Source organism: Pecten maximus, chromosome 5, assembly GCF_902652985.1.
Source record: "Pecten maximus chromosome 5, xPecMax1.1, whole genome shotgun sequence".
Taxonomy (NCBI): domain Eukaryota; kingdom Metazoa; phylum Mollusca; class Bivalvia; order Pectinida; family Pectinidae; genus Pecten; species Pecten maximus.
The window spans coordinates 5,513,867-5,538,125 of NC_047019.1; the positions used below are offsets into that span (position 1 = coordinate 5,513,867).

At 38.8% G+C, this 24,259-nt stretch overlaps 2 protein-coding genes across 7 annotated transcripts in view; one reads left to right on the forward strand and one right to left on the reverse strand.

Moving 5' to 3' along the window:
• Positions 1 to 10,642: 10,642 nt before the first annotated feature.
• Positions 10,643 to 24,259, forward strand: part of LOC117326945 (placenta-specific gene 8 protein-like) — an 87,710-nt gene continuing 74,093 nt past the window's right edge. For 2 of the 4 annotated variants that reach the window (XM_033883751.1, XM_033883750.1), the window contains exon 1: positions 10,643 to 11,156. The gene's annotated coding sequence lies outside the window, so the exon portion shown is untranslated. The remainder of the gene's footprint in view (positions 11,157 to 24,259) is intronic. The other 2 variants (XM_033883749.1, XM_033883748.1) reach the window with 2 other exon arrangements.
• The window catches only part of LOC117326944 (cornifelin-like), a 43,985-nt gene continuing 31,962 nt past the window's right edge, over positions 12,237 to 24,259 (reverse strand). Inside the window, exons 1-4 of one of the 3 annotated variants that reach the window (XM_033883745.1) lie at positions 21,831 to 21,958; positions 16,708 to 16,912; positions 14,377 to 14,516; positions 12,237 to 13,023 (exon numbers count right to left, since the gene is read on the reverse strand). In XM_033883745.1, coding sequence (XP_033739636.1) covers positions 12,928 to 13,023; positions 14,377 to 14,516; positions 16,708 to 16,885 — 414 coding nt within the window. In that variant the 5' untranslated portion in view covers positions 16,886 to 16,912; positions 21,831 to 21,958 and the 3' untranslated portion in view covers positions 12,237 to 12,927. Of the gene's footprint in view, positions 13,024 to 14,376; positions 14,517 to 16,707; positions 16,913 to 17,571; positions 17,597 to 21,830; positions 21,959 to 24,259 lie in introns of those variants that run through there. The other 2 variants (XM_033883746.1, XM_033883747.1) reach the window with 2 other exon arrangements.

The following is a 24,259-nucleotide window of genomic DNA, read 5'->3' on the forward strand; positions in this document are numbered from 1 at the left end:
AGTTCAGTGTGATGACACTATAAAAACATCCATCATTTTTAGGCACTGCCTTTATATTGTATATGGACCCCTGAAAACAAACAAAACATCAAACGTACCATTTTTGTCGTGATATATGTGTAACTGTGGTTTAGGTACTCTGCGATCTGGCTCTGACACCAGACTAAGACAAATGTTAAGGTTCTTGTCCGAGTTTCCTCTGGCCCTAATACCAGACTTAGACATATGTTTAAGGTTCGTGTCCGAGTTTCCTGTGGCCCCGACACCAGACCTGGATATATGTTAAAGTTCTTGCCCGAGTTTCCTCTGGCCCTGACACCAGACTTAGACAAAGTTTTAACCCGAGTTTCAGATGTCTGATGTAGCCTATATACGTGTATGTTTTAACACGAGAACGTATAATTATATTGTCGTTGATGTCGCCCCTACTACAAGTACACTGTACTATTAGCTAACTATATATACAAAATATACAGTGCAACTTCTATAAACCGACCACGCGAGATACATGAATATTTGGCCGGTTTAGAGAGGGTTTGGTTTGGAAAAGGGAACCAAATCGACAGGTCAGAATTCGGTAAGATCGAATGAAGGAAGTTTCACTATAATATGCATGTAATACATAAAATTATATTGAAGAGAGCATGATATTTTCTGTGTGTTAAATTTGTGTATACAATTGTTTTCTGCAAGGTCATGGCTGACTAAAGGGACACGATGACAAGCTCAACTGTCTGACCCAGTGATACTCGACAGTTATGTAGATGTTTGTGGCCACTTTTATTTCGTTTTTTTTTTATTTGCCGACAATTTTTGCACATGATCCAAAGAGAGGCTGAACAACTCCACTGACATGGGTCCAAAGGTTAAAGATTTGAATTTCCTGTCGTAGTTGTAGTGTGATGAATATATGTTATATTGTTACAATTTACATCCATATATGTATATATAATAAAAGTATATATATAATTATACAAAAAAAAACAAAAAAAACAAGACTTTACCGCAGGGCCTTCCTGCCCTCTCAGGCTTCTTCAAGCGGACTGAACTTTTGTTTATTGGTACGTTGCTTAGATATGTATGACGTCATCAATTGGGTTAAAAAATGTCCACAAAATAAAAAAAATACTTATATAACTAAAACAATTACCGTATTCACATCTTATTTGAAACGAAGTAATTGGAAAAAAAAATAAAAAACAAAACAAAACAAATACAAATAACAAAAAAAAAATCAAAAAAAAAATCGCACGCACTCATACAGGCTTTGTGTAGGTTATGGGAAGGATAGAAAACAATACATTTGTGGTATGTCAATTGAGAGACCAGTCCGGATGTTCCTATACTTCCCAGTCGAGCACTTATATAGACTCATTGTTTTCACAAAAATGTACATGTATAGGTCAAATGCTGACCTAGGAATAGCACAGGGGTTTGGGACAGATTTCCAACCAATGGTCCATAATTATATATATTACAAATTGTATGTGTGCAAATCTTTAAGGGTTATATATATATATATATATATGAAATTGAAATATGTCCTTGCGAAAGTGAATGTTTAAAATATAACAAAAAACAGACTTTGCCGCAAGGCCTTTCTGCCCTCTCAGGCTTCTTCAGTCCGCCTGAAGAAGCCTGAGAGGGCAGAAAGGCCTTGCGGCAAAGTATGTTTTTTGTTATTTATATATATATATATATATATGGGCAAAGAAGTAATTCAAACAGTGTAAACAATAAGGTTTGTTAAATTTTCGAGGCAATCCGCCCCTTTATCAAAACACAAAAAATCACAAATGCAATCACATAATATATATAAGAAGTACTGGAAATACAATATAATACAATAAGAATAATGTTTTAGTAACTGGAGAAACCACAATGAACCCTTCGGCAAACGTGGGCCGAAGGCGGATACTAGCGTGACTGCATCATGTTCAAACACTAGAACGCTATGCGACCAACGGCAGAGATATTTTGAATTCCCCCGCACGTGAAAGTATTCCGAAGAGTTCAAAGACGATTCGTCCCTAAACACTGCTAGTGGACGACATTGCATTTATATATATATATATATATATATAGGAGAATAATATTGAATTTGAAAAACGTATAAATACCAAAATATTTGCACAAAACTAGTCATGTAATATACCAAAATGTTTGTCTGAAGATGGAGTTTCTGAAAATCATCAGTAGTTTTCTGTAGATGCTGACAGTTGCTTCTGTGGAATTACTTTGTGGTAAGATATAGCAGCAAACATTACAAGTATCAGCCCTGAAAAATAACCATGCTGTTATGTTCACAGGTGTCTATACACAGAATAGGAACATTAGTATGACCGGATTTTAGGTACGTATAAACACTTATTTTAATTGGTTTGTCCTTGAAATGCAAATGGCGGCTGTGAATAGTATTACACAAATATGGCATAAAATGATGCATTTCAATCAATATCGAATGCTTCTATTTCACACTATTAAACATCTAATCATACGAAGACGGATGTTTTCAAGACAAATTGTTAAACTGTGGAGTTTGGAGCCTTTTTTCAGAAATATGCATCTTTAACTTCAAACCCAGCGGTTGAACAATATTCATAAAAACACATTTCAAGGTCAAATTAGAATCAGTACTCATACATATGTAAAGTCAAATCACATCAAACCAATGCTGTCCCCATCGCAACATTAGGATCTTTAATTAAATCTTTCCTTTCTTTCCTCACGGCTGTCTCTCATGTGCTTTGTTTCCTCCTAAATGTGTCCTTGACATCGCCTCATATGACCCTGGCTATTGCGAGGAAGTTAAATACTTTTCAAAAACCGTAAACAAGTAGGAACTTAATTATCACCCTTCTCCCATAAATACGAACTCCACCACACCCTAACCCGAGTTTCCTCTGGCCCCGACACTAGGGCCAGAGGAAACTCGGGCTAACCCCACCCCAACCCCACTAGCGCATTGACAATCTCATTTATTCCAAGCAAAGTGACTAAACATTGTCATTATTGTGACCCCGCATGATGAAGATGTGGAGTGCTGGCGGCTGACGGCTATGGGCTACCGTAAAAACAGGGCCTCCGCGTTACAGAGGTTGGTGTTGTGTGACAAATCCACACCAGGCGCCAGTTTCTCCGGATGTAGATTTCGCACACATCTTCTAACAGCAAGAATTTTGAACGATACGCTAATTGATAGAACAGTACAAGGTGACCCCGGATGTAATTATGCGGATTTTCTTCTTTGAGAAATTTTTATGAATCAAAATAGCAGCATCATATGCATTGCTTGCGACATTTTTTGATGGGGACATTTTCTTGTGTTAAAACAAATATGTTAATTTACTCATTAAACTTATTATGGGCCGGCAGGAGCCGGGCCATTATATTGTATAGTTTTAGATAAAATGCATGCGTTGCTGCGGAGCTAACATGTATTTTAATTAGTTTGTTTAGTAGAGATAAGACTAATAAAAAAATGTCCTGTATACAGTATTGTTAAAAGAATATATTGTCATTGCTATTTGTTTTACAAATATGTCATATGGTCTAGTTTAAATATGTTATTATAAACTGAAACACACGTACATCCAGCAGACTTACCACAAGGCTGTGCCATGTATACAGGGACACTCCCTTTAATTGCTGCGGGGCTTAAAGAAAGACCTTATAAAAATGTACTGTATTTGTTAAATAAATATATTATCATTCCCATTTTTGTTTTTTAATATTTGTTTTAGTTTTCTTTGTTAGGTAAACAAAAAAATAGTATATTTTATAGTTTGTTGCAATTCAATTCAACTGGTTGTGTTCGTCCATTTGGTTTTTGATTTATACATATATTTTTATACTGTGTTAGTTGTATATTGTATGATTGTTGCATGACTATAAACGAATAAATTGCATTGGAGAAATAATTAATTGAAGACATTAGTAAGCAAGTTTTAAGATTTAAAAATTCCCAAAAGTTATTGGAAAAGTTAATATTTCTAATTCATTATTCTTGGTCCTGTAATAATTTTTTTCTTTAAATTTAAATACAAATAACTTTAAATATCTTGTGAAAATGCTGTTGTAGTAAACCTTTCGTATCATCGATATTTAAAAACATATATATGTAGTTTTCTTTATGTTTCTCCGGTCGTGGTATCTATTGAAGAACAGTTGAAGGCAGCTTAGTTTTGTACCCTTCCTGGTAACGAGTTCGAGTGTAAGTTCATGCTGCCCCATTAGGTGATCGTAAGAGGCGACTACTTTCTAGCAACTTTATTCTTCCGATTGTCTCCCTTGACAATACCTTTCTTTTGGCCTTTAGTTTAACGTTCGCCCTTGTAAGAAAGACGTTGGGCTCTGTCCCCAAGCCAAGACATAACGAGTCTTTTAAAATGGTAGTTTCTACTCCTGCTCAACTCCCAACATATTAGGAGTGACAACTGGTTTGCACGTTGTCAGTATAATGTGTCCGGGTGGGGTGTCATGCTGGGTGTATGCTTCAGTAAGGTAACACTATAAAGACAGCATCAGTTCCGCGCTATCACAAGGAGTCAAACACGAACGTACTGCAGCCTACCAAAACACACATTTATCCACCACACGTACATTTTCAACACGCATGCATCTCGCACACATAGGATGCCGTTCTTAACAGGACCTTAGCTGTAATAGGACGTTAAACACACTACTAAACCTAACCAATATACAATAGAAGTCTGTGGCATTTAAAAAAAAAAACTATTTTTTGTTTTGTTCTCTATATTGTAAAGTTTTCAGTGTCTACTCATTTGTCCTAATAAAGCTGTAACCAAAACAAACAAAATATAATAAAACAATCCATTCTTCATCAATAAAGCTTGCCTTTGATTCATCAGCTGTGACACGTTCGATAATCTTAAATGTTTGTAGATACAAAAAAACGCACTCGTTGATTCAGTGAGTTGTTTAAGATTACACAGGACATTGAAAACATTTCATAGCATGGCCTACACTTAACAGCTAATTGTCAGAATGTCAGGGTTTGGTGTTAGTGTAAGAGGAAACTCGGGCTATAGGCTCTAGTGTTCCGCCAAAGCTGAAGAAGATTTCGGTCTGTTGACGGCACGGACCGGAAATCCCGTTGCATTGTGACAGGATGGGGTGTTGCACTATCGTGCCAAGACGTAGCAGTTCAGTGTGATGACACTATAAAAACATCCATCATTTTTAGGCACTGCCTTTATATTGTATATGGACCCCTGAAAACAAACAAAACATCAAACGTACCATTTTTGTCGTGATATATGTGTAACTGTGGTTTAGGTACTCTGCGATCTGGCTCTGACACCAGACTAAGACAAATGTTAAGGTTCTTGTCCGAGTTTCCTCTGGCCCTAATACCAGACTTAGACATATGTTTAAGGTTCGTGTCCGAGTTTCCTGTGGCCCCGACACCAGACCTGGATATATGTTAAAGTTCTTGCCCGAGTTTCCTCTGGCCCTGACACCAGACTTAGACAAAGTTTTAACCCGAGTTTCAGATGTCTGATGTAGCCTATATACGTGTATGTTTTAACACGAGAACGTATAATTATATTGTCGTTGATGTCGCCCCTACTACAAGTACACTGTACTATTAGCTAATTGTATATACAAAATATACAGTGCAACTTCTATAAACCGACCACGCGAGATACATGAATATTTGGCCGGTTTAGAGAGGGTTTGGTTTGGAAAAGGGAACCAAATCGACAGGTCAGAATTCGGTAAGATCGAATGATGGAAGTTTCACTATAATATAGTACATACAATTATATTGAAGAGAGCATGATATTTTCTGTGTGTTAAATTTGTGTATACAATTGTTTTCTGCAAGGTCATGGCTGACTAAAGGGACACGATGACAAACTCACTTGTCTGACCCAGTGATACTCGACAGTTATGTAGGTGTTTGTGGCCACTTTTATTTCGTTTTTTTTTATTTGCCGACAATTTTTGCACATGATCCAATTAAAGAGAGGCTGAACAACTCCACTGACATGGGTCCAAAGGTTAAAGATTTGAATTTCCTGTCGTAGTTGTAGTGTGATGAATATATGTTATATTGTTACAATTTACATCCATATATGTATATATAATAAAAGTATATATATAATTATACAAAAAAAACAAGACTTTACCGCAAGGCCTTCCTGCTCTCTCAGGCTTCTTCAAGCGGACTGAACTTTTGTTTATTGGTACGTTGCTTAGATATGTATGACGTCATCAATTGGGTTAAAAAATGTCCACAAAATAAAAAAAATACTTATATAACTAAAACAATTACCGTATTCACATCTTATTTGAAACGAAGTAATTGGGAAAAAAAATAAAAAACAAAACAAAACAAATACAAATAACAAAAAAAAAATCAAAAAAAAAAATCGCACGCACTCATACAGGCTTTGTGTAGGTTATGGGAAGGATAGAAAACAATACATTTGTGGTATGTCAATTGAGAGACCAGTCCGGATGTTCCTATACTTCCCAGTCGAGCACTTATATAGACTCATTGTTTTCACAAAAATGTACATGTATAGGTCAAATGCTGACCTAGGAATAGCACAGGTGTTTGGGACAGATTTCCAACCAATGGTCCATAATTATATATATTACAAATTGTATGTGTGCAAATCTTTAAGGGTTATATATATATATATATATGAAATTGAAATATGTCCTTGCGAAAGTGAATGTTTAAAATATAACAAAAAACAGACTTTGCCGCAAGGCCTTTCTGCCCTCTCAGGCTTCTTCAGTCCGCCTGAAGAAGCCTGAGAGGGCAGAAAGGCCTTGCGGCAAAGTATGTTTTTTGTTATTTATATATATATATATATATGGGGCAAAGAAGTAATTCAAACAGTGTAAACAATAAGGTTTGTTAAATTTTCGAGGCAATCCGCCCCTTTATCAAAACACAAAAAAATCACAAATGCAATCACATAATATATATAAGAAGTACTGGAAATACAATATAATACAATAAGAATAATGTTTTAGTAACTGGAGAAACCACAATGAACCCTTCGGCAAACGTGGGCCGAAGGCGGATACTAGCGTGACTGCATCATGTTCAAACACTAGAACGCTATGCGACCAACGGCAGAGATATTTTGAATTCCCCCGCACGTGAAAGTATTCCGAAGAGTTCAAAGACGATTCGTCCCTAAACACTGCTAGTGGACGACATTGCATTTATATATATATATATATATAGGAGAATAATATTGAATTTGAAAAACGTATAAATACCAAAATATTTGCACAAAACTAGTCATGTAATATACCAAAATGTTTGTCTGAAGATGGAGTTTCTGAAAATCATCAGTAGTTTTCTGTAGATGCTGACAGTTGCTTCTGTGGAATTACTTTGTGGTAAGATATAGCAGCAAACATTACAAGTATCAGCCCTGAAAAATAACCATGCTGTTATGTTCACAGGTGTCTATACACAGAATAGGAACATTAGTATGACCGGATTTTAGGTACGTATAAACACTTATTTTAATTGGTTTGACCTTGAAATGCAAATGGCGGCTGTGAATAGTATTACACAAATATGACATAAAATGATGCATTTCAATCAATATCGAATGCTTCTATTTCACACTATTAAACATCTAATCATACGAAGACGGATGCTTTCAAGACAAATTGTTAAACTGTGGAGTTTGGAGCCTTTTTTCAGAAATATGCATCTTTAACTTCAAACCCAGCGGTTGAACAATATTCATAAAAACACATTTCAAGGTCAAATTAGAATCAGTACTCATACATATGTAAAGTCAAATCACATCAAACCAATGCTGTCCCCATCGCAACATTAGGATCTTTAATTAAATCTTTCCTTTCTTTCCTCACGGCTGTCTCTCATGTGCTTTGTTTCCTCCTAAATGTGTCCTTGACATCGCCTCATATGACCCTGGCTATTGCGAGGAAGTTAAATACTTTTCAAAAACCGTAAACAAGTAGGAACTTAATTATCACCCTTCTCCCATAAATACGAACTCCACCACACCCTAACCCGAGTTTCCTCTGGCCCCGACACTAGGGCCAGAGGAAACTCGGGCTAACCCCACCCCAACCCCACTAGCGCATTGACAATCTCATTTATTCCAAGCAAAGTGACTAAACATTGTCATTATTGTGACCCCGCATGATGAAGATGTGGAGTGCTGGCGGCTGACGGCTATGGGCTACCGTAGAAACAGGGCCTCCGCGTTACAGAGGTTGGTGTTGTGTGACAAATCCACACCAGGCGCCAGTTTCTCCGGATGTAGATTTCGCACACATCTTCTAACAGCAAGAATTTTGAACGATACGCTAATTGATAGAACAGTACAAGGTGACCCCGGATGTAATTATGCGGATTTTCTTCTTTGAGAAATTTTTATGAATCAAAATAGCAGCATCATATGCATTGCTTGCGACATTTTTTGATGGGGACATTTTCTTGTGTTAAAACAAATATGTTAATTTACTCATTAAACTTATTATGGGCCGGCAGGAGCCGGGCCATTATGTTGTATAGTTTTAGATAAAATGCATGCGTTGCTGCGAAGCTAACATGTATTTTAATTAGATTGTTTAGTAGAGATAAGACTAATAAAAAATGTCCTGTATACAGTATTGTTAAAAGAATATATTGTCATTGCTATTTGTTTTACAAATATGTCATATGGTCTAGTTTAAATATGTTATTATAAACTGAAACACACGTACATCCAGCAGACTTACCACAAGGCTGTGCCATGTATACAGGGACACTCCCTTTAATTGCTTTTATACCCCATCCCCGGCCTTTAAACATGCGGTGGATTGTTTGTTTGTTTTGTTTGTTTTTGTTTAACGTCCTATTAACAGCCAGGGTCATTTAAGGACGTGCCAGGTTTTGGAGGTGGAGGAAAGCCGGAGTACCCGGAGAAAAACCACCGGCCTACGGCCAGTACCTGGCAACTGCCCCACGTAGGTTTCGAACTCGCAACCCAGAGGTGGAGGGCTAGTGATAAAGTGTCGGGACACCTTAACCACTCGGCCACCGCGGCCCCTACATGCGGTGGAGCAGTGTGATCAGTAGAAAGACCTTATAAAAATGTACTGTATTTGTTAAATAAATATATTATCATTCCCATTTTTGTTTTTTAATATTTGTTTTAGTTTTCTTTGTTAGGTAAACAAAAAAATAGTATATTTTATAGTTTGTTGCAATTCAATTCAACTGGTTGTGTTCGTCCATTTGGTTTTTGATTTATACATATATTTTATACTGTGTTAGTTGTATATTTTATGATTGTTGCATGACTATAAACGAATAAATTACATTGGAGAAATAATTAATTGAAGACATTAGTAAGCAGGTTTTAAGATTTAAAAATTCCCAAAAATTATTGGAAAAGTTAATATTTCTTATTCATTATTCTTGGTCCTGTAATAATTTTTTTTTCTTTAAATTTAAATACAAATAACTTTAAATATCTTGTGGAAAATGGTGTTGTAGTAAACCTTTCGTATCATCGATATTTAAAAACATATATATGTAGTTTTCTTAATGTTTCTCCGGTCGCGGTATCTATTGAAGAACAGTTGAAGGCAGCTTAGTTTTGTACCCTTCCTGGTAACGAGTTCGAGTGTAAGTTCATGCTGCCCCATTAGGTGATCGTAAGAGGCGACTACTTTCTAGCAACTTTATTCTTCCGATTGTCTCCCTTGACAATACCTTACTTTTTGCCTTTAGTTTAACGTTCGCCCTTGTAAGAAAGACGTTGGGCTCTGTCCCCAAGCCAAGACATAACGAGTCTTTTAAAATGGTAGTTTCTACTCCTGCTCAACTCCCAACATATTAGGAGTGACAACTGGTTTGCACGTTGTCAGTATACTGTGTCCGGGTGGGGTGTCATGCTGGGTGTATGCTTCAGTAAGGTAACACTATAAAGACAGCATCAGTTCCGCGCTATCACAAGGAGTCAAACACGAACGTACTGCAGCCAACCAAAACACACATACATCCACTACACGTACATTTTCAACACGCATGCATCTCGCACACATAGGATGCCGTTCTTAACAGGACCTTAGCTGTAATAGGACGTTAAACACACTACTAAACCTAACCAATATACAATAGAAGTCTGTGGCATTTAAAAAAAACAACTATTTTTTGTTTTGTTCTCTATATTGTAAAGTTTTCAGTGTCTACTTATTTGTCCTAATAAAGCTGTAGCCAAAACAAACAAAATATAATAAAACAATCCATTCTTCATCAATAAAGCTTGCCTTTGATTCATCAGCTGTGACACGTTCGATAATCTTAAATGTTTGTAGATACAAAAAAGCGCACTCGTTGATTCAGTGAGTTGTTTAAGATTACACAGGACATTGAAAACATTTCATAGCATGGCCTACACTTAACAGCTAATTGTCAGAATGTCAGGGTTTGGTGTTAGTGTAAGAGGAAACTCGGGCTATAGGCTCTAGTGTTCCGCCAAAGCTGAAGAAGATTTCGGTCTGTTGACGGCACGGACCGGAAATCCCGTTGCATTGTGACAGGATGGGGTGTTGCACTATCGTGCCAAGACGTAGCAGTTCAGTGTGATGACACTATAAAAACATCCATCATTTTTAGGCACTGCCTTTATATTGTATATGGACCCCTGAAAACAAACAAAACATCAAACATACCATTTTAGGCACGAGTATGATATATGCGATACGTCACGAGTACCCATTTTGTATCTGTTTTATCCAATGACAGCCGAGGTTTTGTCACCCACGTGCCTAGGGGTGGAGCTATAAAATTGATCAAAACCTGTCACTGCGATATGTTTCCCGACAATTTCTGACACGTATCATTCTGTCACAGTAGTCCATTCATTTCTAGTGAGACTGTCAACCATGGCGGATCATGAACTGATCATTGATGTCGATGTATTTACCGACCAAGTATGAGTATGAACTGGAAGATAGTGACACTGTAGCTACTGACATTGGATTATTTGATACCAAGGAATTAACGTAACCAATTGTTGTAAATAAACTGAATGGTAATGTGAAAAACATGTGAAAGACTGCAGGATTCGAGGTAAATTACACAAACGGTAACTGCTCCGGAAAGAGGACCTGCGCTACTTCCCTTTACCAAGCAGGTAAGTCTAAAATCATATTGTTTGAACAAATTGTGAAATGAAATATTTTTCGTAAATTTCGACGATCACGATGTCACGAATCTTTCAAAGTCCATGAAATTGTTTAAATACATCGATGAATCGGTTAATCGGTATTTTTATCCACTCGTCCTGTTATCATTTTCATCACTATTTTGTTTATGATAAGATTTTTGTGCAACGAAAATGTATGGTCATTGGATAATTGAAATAGGATCACGAGGTGGATTAATTAATACATAGATAAAATCACGCGGCAGGTTTAGACGGGCTCTACACAATTACCCTAGAAACAACGAAATCTGTTTGAAGAAAGGCGTCATCAGGTCATTGGCTTGTTCATACACTACTCCTATAACATAAGAGGCCGCTGGTCGGCTCTTTTTCTATCGGATATGATTTTGCCGAATGTCAAAGGTATCTCGCCGTGTACATACACATGGTCATCAAAGGGCGTTACAACATTAAAGAAATCCATTAAAATCGACATTTTGCAGCATTATTTAAAAATATGACCCGTAACAGCCGGTATAATGCACACAACATCCACTTCTTCGCTGTGCCATTCGTCAATTTACATTGTGGGGAGTTTCAAGAGTTAGAAATCCCATTTAATGTAATACGATCTTTCGGATACTTATTTCTTTTCCGTGGATTCTTCCGTTTTAGAATGTACATAGCAGTGAATAGATAGCTGTGTTTTGATTGGTCAGCAATCTTGTGAGCAGAGAAAAGATAGTTGTTTTTAATTGGTTGCAGTAATAGAATATTCTTATGATATAGTTTGTAAATTCTGAAATTTCATTGGTAATAATATGATAAATAGAATCTCAGACTCGTGTTCATATAATAATGAATATATTCACCTCGGTTATTATTACAAGAGCTTGATAAAATCATAGACATTTTTGTTAAATTTTCTATGATGGTCCTTGTGGTAGTCATTTAAGGTAAACATTCTACATTATATATTTTGAAATTTCTACATTATATATATATAATATGTATATATCAGATACGTAAATATGTTGATAGACTTCTCTTAAAAATTACATACAACAGTTATATTAGAATAATTTTATTATGAAAACCTTTGATAAAATAGACAACTGGACATATATTTACATCTACGTCACATGATAAAGACTGCAATTGTCATTTTATAAAAGTCTGTATCACATTCCTCTTTCGTCACACGACAAATAACAGGTTTAAAGTCTAGTTTGACCAAGATGATGATGCAAACAGCGAAAAATAAAATTTTGTTTCAGTAAAAATTGAAACTAAGCATATCCGCGCTAACTTAGCGACTATGATCTTGATAAACAATGATTTTTAAAATCTCATAAATGACCACGATTGTGCTGCAACAAGTCAGGAAAGGACGAAGTATTTTAAGTTTGGTCCTCAAATATCATAATTGTTCCACATTTATGTGGTTTTCTATCCGTAAAATAACCTTATAATGAACAAACTTATCCATCACTCAGATGTAAAGGCAAGAAAATGTTTAAATCGAGGTTAGCTCTTCTAAAGTAGACATTTTCCCAACCAAGATGTGTTCTAAATTGATCCCAGCAGCAACTGTTTAAAACTGTTTCGTATGGCAAGTTGTGACAGTTTTATCCAGCCGATCAGTGCTGGAACAGTTTGTGTTTGAACATGGTGTGATAATTAAACTTTGTCGTCGTCATTTCCAATTAACACAAAATTTCCATGTACATGTATAATGAAAGGTACGACCATCCGTCGTTTACAGAACGCCCATATTGGTGAGTTCACGATCCATTTGGCACACGGCACAAGGTCCGCAGCAGGCCAAGGTCATACAGTCATTTGTGACGGAACCCTGTAAGGACAAATAAAGGTGCACGTGAGAAAAAAAAGGAGACAAGCTCTTCACATACCATACAAAAAGTCTTCATATGTCCTAAATAGATTCTTCACAGATCATAATTACATTCTTAAGATAGGGGTTGAACGGTGTTTTTATTGCGTTTACGGTGGTATGAACGCAATGTGATACAGACATATTCTATATAGCGCGTTCACTAAGCTGAAGAAGGGAGAGATGTAAAATCGCATCAACTGTCCGTCAAGGCTCGGAATTAAAATTTGACCTCTAACCTTTACGGGAATGGCCGAGATATAGCGCTTGTGCACGTTGTATGTTCCTGGATACATAATGGAACCTTTATGAGCTTGCCTATACGATATCGGATGTTCATTTTGTATGTACATGTATACATGTACACACCCGATTGAAATTTCAGGCGTCGACCTGTACACATGTTATACACCTCGAGTTTCGGTCTAGCTCTCACAGTAAGACTACATGTTGTAATGTGCATCTTACCTTGACAGACAGACAGTGTGTTTATATTTGTAAATAAACAACTTTGCATAATTGACTTGTCGCTGAACAGAATTTGCATACAGTCTGAAATATTAGACTGTTCAAAATAAAACTCTTGACACGACGAATCAATGCTGTGTTCAGTGTTGACATGTGCTGTCTATGTCATTCATAACACGATTTCCTAACCACTTGTTAACATCGACGTCTTTTTTCTTATTTTACGTACATTTGTTCACCCTTATACGACCATTTAACCGTGTGACAAATATGCATTTTGATTCTTACAAACCCGTCCCAAAACGAACTTTGACTAATGCAAAGCCATCCCAATACGATATTTGACCCGAGTAAACTCGCCCCAGTTCATTCTTTGACCCGTGTATCTCGTCCCAATACGACCTTTGACCCGAGTAAGCTCGATCTAGTACATCCTTTGACCTGTGTATCTCGTCGCAATACGACGTTTGACCGGCGTATCTCGTCTAAATACGACGTCTTGCACGAGTTAACTCGTTCCGATACGACCTTTGACCCATGTAACCCCGTCGCAATACGACCTTTGTTTGGTGTAATCCCGTCCCAATACGATATTTGACACATGTAGACCCGTCCTAATACGACCTTTGACCCGTGTAAACCCCGTACCAATACGACCTTTGACACGTGTAACCCCGTCCCAATACGACCTTTGACCCGTGTAACCCTGTCCCAATACCTTTGATAAAAGTAGACACTGAATCCAAATGAAAACCCTAAACAATCGAAAACCTTTTCCAAACGTATGACGTCATCACGAAACAGTGCTTCGCGTACAGAGCTTGTTGATTGAAACGTTCTACACACCTGTATACCTCCGGCAGTTCTGATTCTGGCTCGCATTGCGAGAGATCCACCTGGTACACAATATGGCATACAACAGCACTCTCCGATACGACTGGCTTGTTTACATTCCATACATGGCAAACAGAAAAACGTCAGGAGACCTACAAATGCGAAAAAAGCAATGCAATGCAATCAGATTTGGGTTTTTTTTGTGATTTATTTCCCCATTTTGTCTCTCGTTTTCAATCAAAATTGTAACTGTGGATTCGAAGTTTCTTATATTTTCACAACTTGAACTCAGAAAAAATGATAAACAATAGTATTGACACGTCAGAAGGTTTCACAATGTGTGTCACAAAACCAAGTCTATCATTGCAATCGACACTACAGATAGTTCTATTGAAATAGCAACAGTGACCTTGACCTTTGATGACTTGAAAAAAATTAGCCTAAGCACGCGCTATCTTTAATATATCACTGGATAAAAACTGGATCTAATCAAACCGACAGAACACTCGAATTAAAAGTAACAGTGAGTCTGACCTTTGACCTTCGGATTATTTCAAGCGGAAATCGGACAGATCATAGAAAGACAGACCGCCGGACAGACGGACAACCTGATTAACAACGACCTTTTATCCCTCTCGTGACCAAAGCGCACAGGAGTTTATATTTTCATTTTTATACTAAGCTCGACTCTTATTAGGATTATTATCACTGTCTTTCACTACAAACCCCTGTGCCCCAATTAAGCTCCCAAATTACCACTGTGTCGCATATGTTGCCCTAAATTCGTAAAGTTTCTTGATAATAATTTTACGAGCTTCCCAGTCCTTTGTAAAGCAAAGATAAAAGGGCAAGAGTATGATGGTGTTTTAAGTTTAGCTTACAACACACGTGTGTCCTTTCTATTAGATCATTAGGACGCCTCCCGCAAGCAAGCTCATCACCGTCACCATTATAATACTACTTTATTATTATCGATTTTTAAGTTGAGCCTAAGGACATGCATGAATGATCAATTGCTATTTTCAGAATATCAAACTCTCGCATATCAAAACATGTGATTACAACGAATATCTGTATAAGTTATGAAGCTTGGTGTTAGTTACTTGTGCATATTGTAAACATAACTTTTTATAAGTATGAATTTATATGCTATAGTGTAGAAGTTGCCAGTTATTATCAACTAATATTCTACTACATTCATAATTCCCAGATTTTCACAATTCATTATATGGAAAAGTAAGAAACAAACAATTATGTCCATACATATGATCTGCTCACATTGTCATGTTATAATTGTAACATTGCTGTAAACTTGCTTGACCTGGTGTTACACACTCTCAATCAAGTGTGTCAGAGAGTAATACAAATCTTGAAATCTTGCATCTTGTTTGCTTGCCAAACATTAACCCTATAAACGCATCACTGAGTTCTGAATGTATTTCGCAATCAGGTGCAATACCTAGCGTTCCCTTGGTAACGCCTAAAAATAGGATGCTACGTAATGGCTGATCAGTGAAGTCCAGTTGGTGCTTGTTCAGCGTTTCACTTTGATAAAGAAATTCATTACAATCGATAATAATGAGAGAATGGATGACTTGTATATTTTAACCAACATTACACCAGGAAGTTCTCATACACCAAAGCAATTCTGTGCCTGAATTAATAAACCTAAGACTCGTGTACCTGTGCCAAGTTTGATCAATCAAGACATTCTTGCCAGGCCTTTTATTTCACACAAAATGGAGGACATACTTATTCTTTGTTATATGTGCAGTCAGTTGTAATAACGTGGCCATAATTATGTTTACTTCACATAGGTGGTACAATAATTTTTCTAAAGGACTTGTATGGAATCGAAATACACTGCAAGCATAATATCCTGCCTATAACGACCGGGACTCTGAAATAAACATGTTTGAACCAAATTATTTTAAGATAAAAATAGAGCTCTGATGACTATTCGGTTCAAATGCAATAAACTTATCATTTTTGTGTGAAAATTAAATGGAGCAATAGGCTACCGTTGAATTTCAGAGTTAATCAAAGTATTGAACAATGCGTTCATTGTGCCATTTAAAACAACCTATTGTTTAAAACGAAGTTTTGATTACTGATAAATGCAATCTGCAGTCTCTACTCTTCAGATAATCTTGGGCAATTTTTTTTTCAAATATTTTAAGCAGTTGTGGTTCATAAACTATTCGAAGTATGTAATTTATTTTACATATATTTGTTTCGGCTGGAATTAAAATATCTCGACAACTAGTATACTATTCCATTGTTTTGAACATGCCTTTGAATAAATTGACCGATATTTTCTATACAAAGTAAAAAAAACCTTACATGATGGAATATCGTCAAAACATCCGAATAGCCCGGTGCTCCAATGTCTGTGTCCAGTGAAGTCGGTCACCATTAGACCGTTTCCGGGCTGTGGTTGTGTGGTCACTACCACATTCGTGACCGAAGTCGCCATTTGAGGGGGCATGTTGATCGGTACTTGTACTGGGTCCATGTTCATAGCTTGTGTGGTAATCTAGAGCACGTCCTGTGGAAAGAATAACAAGTTTATATGAAATACTGTCAGCACAGGTGTCTCACTCCACTGAGCAATTGAAAAACACAAAACGCAAATATCAATTTGCCGTTAGCTCGCCGATAGGACGTAGTGGCGGTAGGCATTTAATCATATAACATATAAATGAACAAATATCAATGACAAGCACCCAAGCTCCTACGTGATGTACAATGAAACATCATGATGATTAATACTACCATTTGAACTTGTACTATACAGTACCTTTAATGTACTGCACAATATTCATGCGAAAGCTCACCATACAATAATGTGAGGTTAACCGATCACTGAAACCAACTCGCACGCCCAGGAAAAACCGGGCCTTTGACCCGGAAACCTGTATCCAATGGCTAGGACTAAACCCCACGAGCCCGATCTCTCCCGGCTGACAGACCGGACCACTGCCAAAAACCTCGCAAAAATAAACTACCCTTAAGAATCGTAAATTGTATCGAGATAAATCAATAAGCAAAATTTCGGTACATGTACACACCAAAAATATCCGCGAAAAGAAAACAATTTACACTAAATTTAATAATATAGTAGTACCGCGCGTCCTGCTGGGCGGCTAGAAATGACACGTCAGTGCCCTACGCGGCTATCGCCGGCCTCTAACCACGTGACCATACCTGTACGACCGCTCGCGCGGTAAATGCAATAGTGCCGCACGAGACAAATTATTCCCGCTTCTACTGCGAACCGCGGGAATATTTGAATCTCTTTGTTGTATTCAGCGAACCGCCAAGTCTGTCGTCTGCTTCGACTCCCGCTGAAAAGAGGAGAAATACGGGATTCCGGGTTTTCCCCATGTCACGCACTCCTTAGTTTATCAGGTCAAGAATTTTTAGGAACGTACCTGTGTACCAGCTACGTTTTAACAGTTGAGTAACACATCCATCACACAGGCACACACGTGTATGTTTCACAACTCAGTGTAACAAAATAGTTTTGTTTACGTTTGCAAAATTTTTAACGACTTTGTCTTATCTTAATTGTTACATCGTATTAGATGAGATACTCGCCTCGAATGTTTGAGGGGAGTGGTGTTATGAAAAAGTATATTTTGATTTAGAATTCCGTTCACTAGTTAACAGGCGCTGCGAAAAAAGAAGACGCCCAGCACAAACCAGATATTCAGTTTTAATGATGAAATATTTCTTTATTTCGCGAAATTAGCACATATGAAGTGTAACACTTGTACAGTCGTAATTACAGGCGACACGTACTACGTCATTTGATTTACTGCATAATCATCGCTCACCTGTTATTTAAAATATTTTACAAGAGGTCCAATGGGCCTGTGTCGCCTACGTGTTCGCCTCTCGCTCTATTGAATATAGTTCGTGTTTCCTTTATAATTTTGTCTTGCTAACACGGCATAATACTGACAAAATGTCTGACACTGTCGTCTTTTTATACAACAGAGGTCGTCCAATGACACTGGAAGTGGTCCAATAGAATTTTGGGAAAAACACTAATTTTAAATTATTTTTTTCCATTCATTTGACCACGTGTATTTGAAAGTAGATCATGGCCTCTTATTGGTTTAACAGCATGACCTATGCTACGTATGTGTTTCTGAATGGTTGAGAAGTCGTTATATATATATATCCGTTACCAAGTTATTTTGTACTTCCTCGTGAAAACACCCGAATACCAGGTAATATTCATGTCTGAATAAGGTGATTTCTGATGCACAAGTTTTAGTCCAGAAATATCAATACCATTGCACGAAGTTGTCATGGAAATTCTTAAGATAACTTCCTTTACTGTAAAAAACGAATGAAAAAGCAGACGCCAACAACCAGGGTCATAATTTTTTATGAGGATGGGTGTCTAAGGGACACCAACAGTCAGGGTCATATGAGGACGGGTGTCTAGGGGGACACTAATAGTCAGGGTCATATGATGATAGGTGTCTATGGAGACATCAACACCCTGGGTCATATGAGGACGGGTGTCTAGGGGGACACTAATAGTCAGGGTCATATGATGATAGGTGTCTAGGGAGACATCAACACCCAGGGTCATATGGGGATTGGTGTCTAGGGAGACATCAACACCCAGGGTCATATGAGGATTGGTGTCTAGGGAGACATCAACACCCAGGGTCATATGAGGATTGGTGTCTAGGGAGACATCAACACCCAGGGTCATATGAGGATTGGTGTCTAGGGGGACATCAACACCCAGGGTCATATGAGGATTGGTGTCTAGGGGGACATCAACATCCTATGTCATAAGAGGATGGGTGTCTAAGGAGACATCAACACCCTGGGTCATATGAGGATGGGTGTCTAGGGAGACAACACCCTGGATCATATGAGGATGGGTGTCTAGAGAGACAACAACACCCTGGGTCATATGAGGATGGGTGTCTAGGGAGACAACAACTCCCTGGGTCATATGAGGATGGGTGTCTAGGGAGACAACAACACCCTGGGTCATATGATGATGGGTGTCTAGGGAGACAACAACACCCTGGGTCATATGATGATGGGTGTCTAGGGAGACAACAACACCCTGGGTCATATGAGGATGGGTGTCTAGGGAGACAACAACACCCTGGGTCATATGATGATGGGTGTCTAGGGAGACAACAACACCCTGGGTCATATGAGGATGGGTGTCTAGGGAGACAACAACACCCTGGGTCATATGAGGATGGGTGTCTAGAGAGACATCAACACCCTGGGTCATATGATGATGGGTGTCTAGGGAGACAACAACACCCTGGGTCATATGAGGATGGGTGTCTAGGGAGACATCAACACACTGGGTCATATGATGATGGGTGTCTAGGGGGACACCCACAGTCAGGGTCATATGAGGATGGGTGTCTAGGGAGACAACAACACCATGGGTCATATGAGGATGGGTGTCTAGAGAGACAACAACACCCTGTGTCATACGAGGATGGGTGTCTAGAGAGACAACAACACCCTGGGTCATATGAGGATGGGTGTCTAGGGAGACATCAACACCCTGTGTCATACGAGGATGGGTGTCTAGAGAGACATCAACACCCTGTGTCATACGAGGATGGGTGTCTAGAGAGACAACAACACCCTGGGTCATATGAGGATGGGTGTCTAAGGAGACATCAACACCCTGGGTCATATGAGGATGGGTGTCTAGAGAGACAACAACACCCTGGGTCATATGAGGATGGTTGTCCGGGAGACATCAACATCCTAGGTCATATGAGGATGGGTGTCTAGGGAGACAACAACACCCTGGGTCATATGAGGATGGGTGTCTATACAGACATCAACACCCTGGGTCATATGAGGATGGGTGTCTAGGTAGGGAGACAACAACACCCTGGGTCATATGAGGATGGGTGTCTAAGGAGACATCAACACCCTGGGTCATATGAGGATGGGTGTCTAGGGAGACATCAACACCCTGGGTCATATGAGGATGGGTGTCTATACAGACATCAACACCCTGGGTCATATGAGGATGGGTGTCTAGAGAGACATCAACACCCTGGGTCATATGAGGATGGGTGTCTAGAGAGACAACAACACCCTGGGTCATATGAGGATGGTTTTCGGGAGACATCAACATCCTAGGTCATAAGAGGATGGGTGTCTAAGGAGACATCAACACCCTGGGTCATATGAGGATGGGTGTCTAGGGGGACACCAACAGTCACGGTCATATGGGGATGGGTGTCTATACAGACATCAACACCCTGGGTCATATGAGGATGGGTGTCTAGGGAGACAACAACACCCTGGGTCATATGAGGATGGGTGTCTAGGGAGACAACAACACCCTGGGTCATATGAGGATGGGTGTCCAGAGAGACATCAACACCCTGGGTCATATGAGGATGGGTGTCTATACAGACATCAACACCCTGGGTCATATGAGGATGGGTGTCTAGAGAGACATCAACACCCTGGGTCATATGAGGATTGGTGTCTAGAGGGACATCAACACCCTGGGTCATATGAGAGGATGGGTGTCTAGAGGGACATCAACACCCTGGGTCATATGAGGGTGGGTTTCTAGAGAGACATCAACACACTGGGTCATATGAGGATGGGTGTCTATACAGACATCACCACCCTGGGTCATATGAGGATGCGTGTCTAGGGAGACATCAACACCCTGGGTCATATGAGGTTGGGTGTCTAGAGAGACAACTGGACAAAGGCAAATTTAATGAAGCGCGCTAGGGAGACATCAACACCCTGGGTCATATAAGGATGAGTGTCCAGGGAGACATCAACACCCTGGGACATATGAGGGTGGGTTTCTAGGGAGACATCAACCGCGAAAACCCTTGTTTATACGAGTGTCTATAGGGAGATACACCAGAAAAAAAATGTACCAAGAGAAAAAACAGACGGAAGAGATTGAAATCGCAAGTGCTGCAATATATATATATATTTTTATTTCTTCATTGTCACAATTAAAAAGCCCCTATGCTGTAGTGGCCTACATGAAGATGCTATGAAATACAACAGGCTTTTGTCTTCAGCACCAGCGATCAAACATTGAGGAAACCGAACGAACTGGCACTGGCATCGAAAATAGTTTTTTCTGTGACTGCTTACGACAAACAGTAGATATATAACGAGTTTTCGGGGTTGATACATTTTAAATACTGAGAAGAAGTGAAATAAGATATTTTGGCGATCGACGCATCACTAAACTGACGGAGCATGTTGAATTATCACAGCGGAGACCCGGATTTGAGGCACGTTCACAACATACGCAAACATTGACACGTAAACAAAAACACCGAAACAGCCATCACAGGTAACGATCTTCCGCAAACAACAAAACCACAGAATAGATATGCACACCTGGATTATGTATATTGTCATATATATACGATGTAATATACAACTTATGTCACCATATACCTTACCTGGATATGCCGCAAAATTATTCCTCGATATTTCTTTATCCTATGTTTCAGGTATTTCTAGCGTTTATTGCTGAAGATCGATGTGACATATATTACAGGTACCCCGACTGTCGTTGGAATCCAGCCAGCTTATATTGGCAGGTTCAATAGCCGTGAATAATGTATGGGCATATCGACGAATAGCTGGTTCTTGTTTTTTTAAAACACTGTTCACAAATGACTGGCTCGCAGTCGGGTATGTTGCCCAAATATACAAACCCGGGGGTATTTAAGTTTACAAATATATATGTTTACAGAAAACATGTAAGGTAGGTGCTTTAAAGCCAGACACATTGTTTAAAATAATGTCAATACGTCTTACACAGCAAGAGGTCCAATTGGCCTGTTAGTCTCCTATAACAAAATAAATACCTATCACAACCATGGGATTTTAACGTCAAGAATATGTTTAAAGTTTCACACATTTTAATCCTTGACATTGAAAACAGGAACCACGTGGTACGTACAGGTACATGTATATCACAGGGACCACATGCACGTGGTACCCAAATGTACATGTATACCACAGGGACCACGTGGTACGTAGAGGTACATGTAACCACAAGAGACCACGTGGTACGTACAGGTACATGTACACCACAGGGACCACATGGTACGTACAGGTACATGCATACCACTGGGACCACATGGTACGTACAGATACATGCACGCCACATGGACCACGTGGTACATACAGGTACATGTACACCACAGTGACCACATGGTACGTACAGGTACATGTATACCACAGGGACCACGTGGTACTTACAGGTACATGTACACCACAGGGGCCACGTGGTACATACGTACAGGTACATGTATATCACAGGGACCACGTGGTACGTACAGGTACATGCACACCACATGGTACGTACAGGTACATGCACACCACAGGGATCACGTGGTACGTACATGTATACCACAGGGACCACGTGGTACGTACAGGTACATGTACACCACAGGGACCAAATGGTACGTACATGTATGCCACAGACATCACGTGATACATACATGTACATGTATTACACAGGGAACACGTGGTAGGTTCATGTATGACACGGACATCACGTGGCACGTTCATGTATGACACAGGGAGCATGTGGTAGATACAGGTACATGTTTGTCACACGGAACACGTGATTCACTTATAATATATCGAGAGAAAATGGTGTAATTACACAGTACAGTTATCGGCGTACTATTAAGGATCTCCGACTTACAGTCACCATACAAACTACTAAACCACGTGCTTTATCATGATTCCCTGAACCGGGACATGCAACATCCGAGTCCAATCGAGAGAAGTAATACTTAGCGACTTAAAGACCACAGTCATATTATCAAACAAAGGAAGTCCGTATGATTATAGATAGGGTAGTAGGGGGTATCCGAAGGCTCATTGTTTCGATGGTCCAATACGCCAAAAGCCCTTTATTACTAAATGAGTTTTCGTAAGAAATATTATCCAATTTCGGAGTAACGGACATTCGGACTAACGAACATTCGGATTATAAGGCCATCGGAATATAAGGTGATCTTCGCATTGTAGTGTATTAGATTTAATCTAGCTCCCCCTCCCAAACACACAAAGGAAGGTCCAAATACACGTAGACTGTAACAAATTGTCAGGTCCCTGTGCTATACACACTAAGAAAGGTACAAATACACGTAGACAGTAACAAATCCTCAGGTCCCTGTGCTTTACACACTAGGGACGGTCCACATACACGTAGACTGTAACAAATTATCAGGTCACTGTGGTAATTACTGAAGCAGTCGTGATATTTACCAGAATTATATAACTTTATTTTTTAATAGCGACGCTTTGAAAATTATGATAAATACATGCACATAATACCATGATCTCATCGATGGAATTAAGATTCAGCACCCGATCAAATAAAAATTACGTCATTTCTAAATTAAATTTGAAAAAATCGCTAGGGAACATTTCAGTGAAGGGAATGTGTCTAACATTTATCATTTCCCCCGAAAATACTTATTTATGTATGCCGATAGTTCTTTGTTATCAGTTACTTACAAGTGTCCAAGCGGAAGCAGATAACAGAGACCCATTTAAAGCTCACGTGTGTGTTTGGATTATGTAATGGGAAGCTGCTCCGTACCAGACAAGCGTATTAATGAAACAGATGTTCGGCTGTGGAAATTGTTACCAGATAGGTAGATATGAGGATGTTTAAAACCAAGAAGGACTATTGACCAATGCAGACAGCTGTTTTATATAACCACAGGGACCTGATAGTTTGTTAGTGTAGACTGTAGTCGTGGTATAAAATGTCATTCTTGTCAAAAACGAGACAAGTGAATTTTACGCGTAAGCATTTGGCACGTTAAAACTTGGTGAATTTAGGCGTAATGCTAGAGTAACT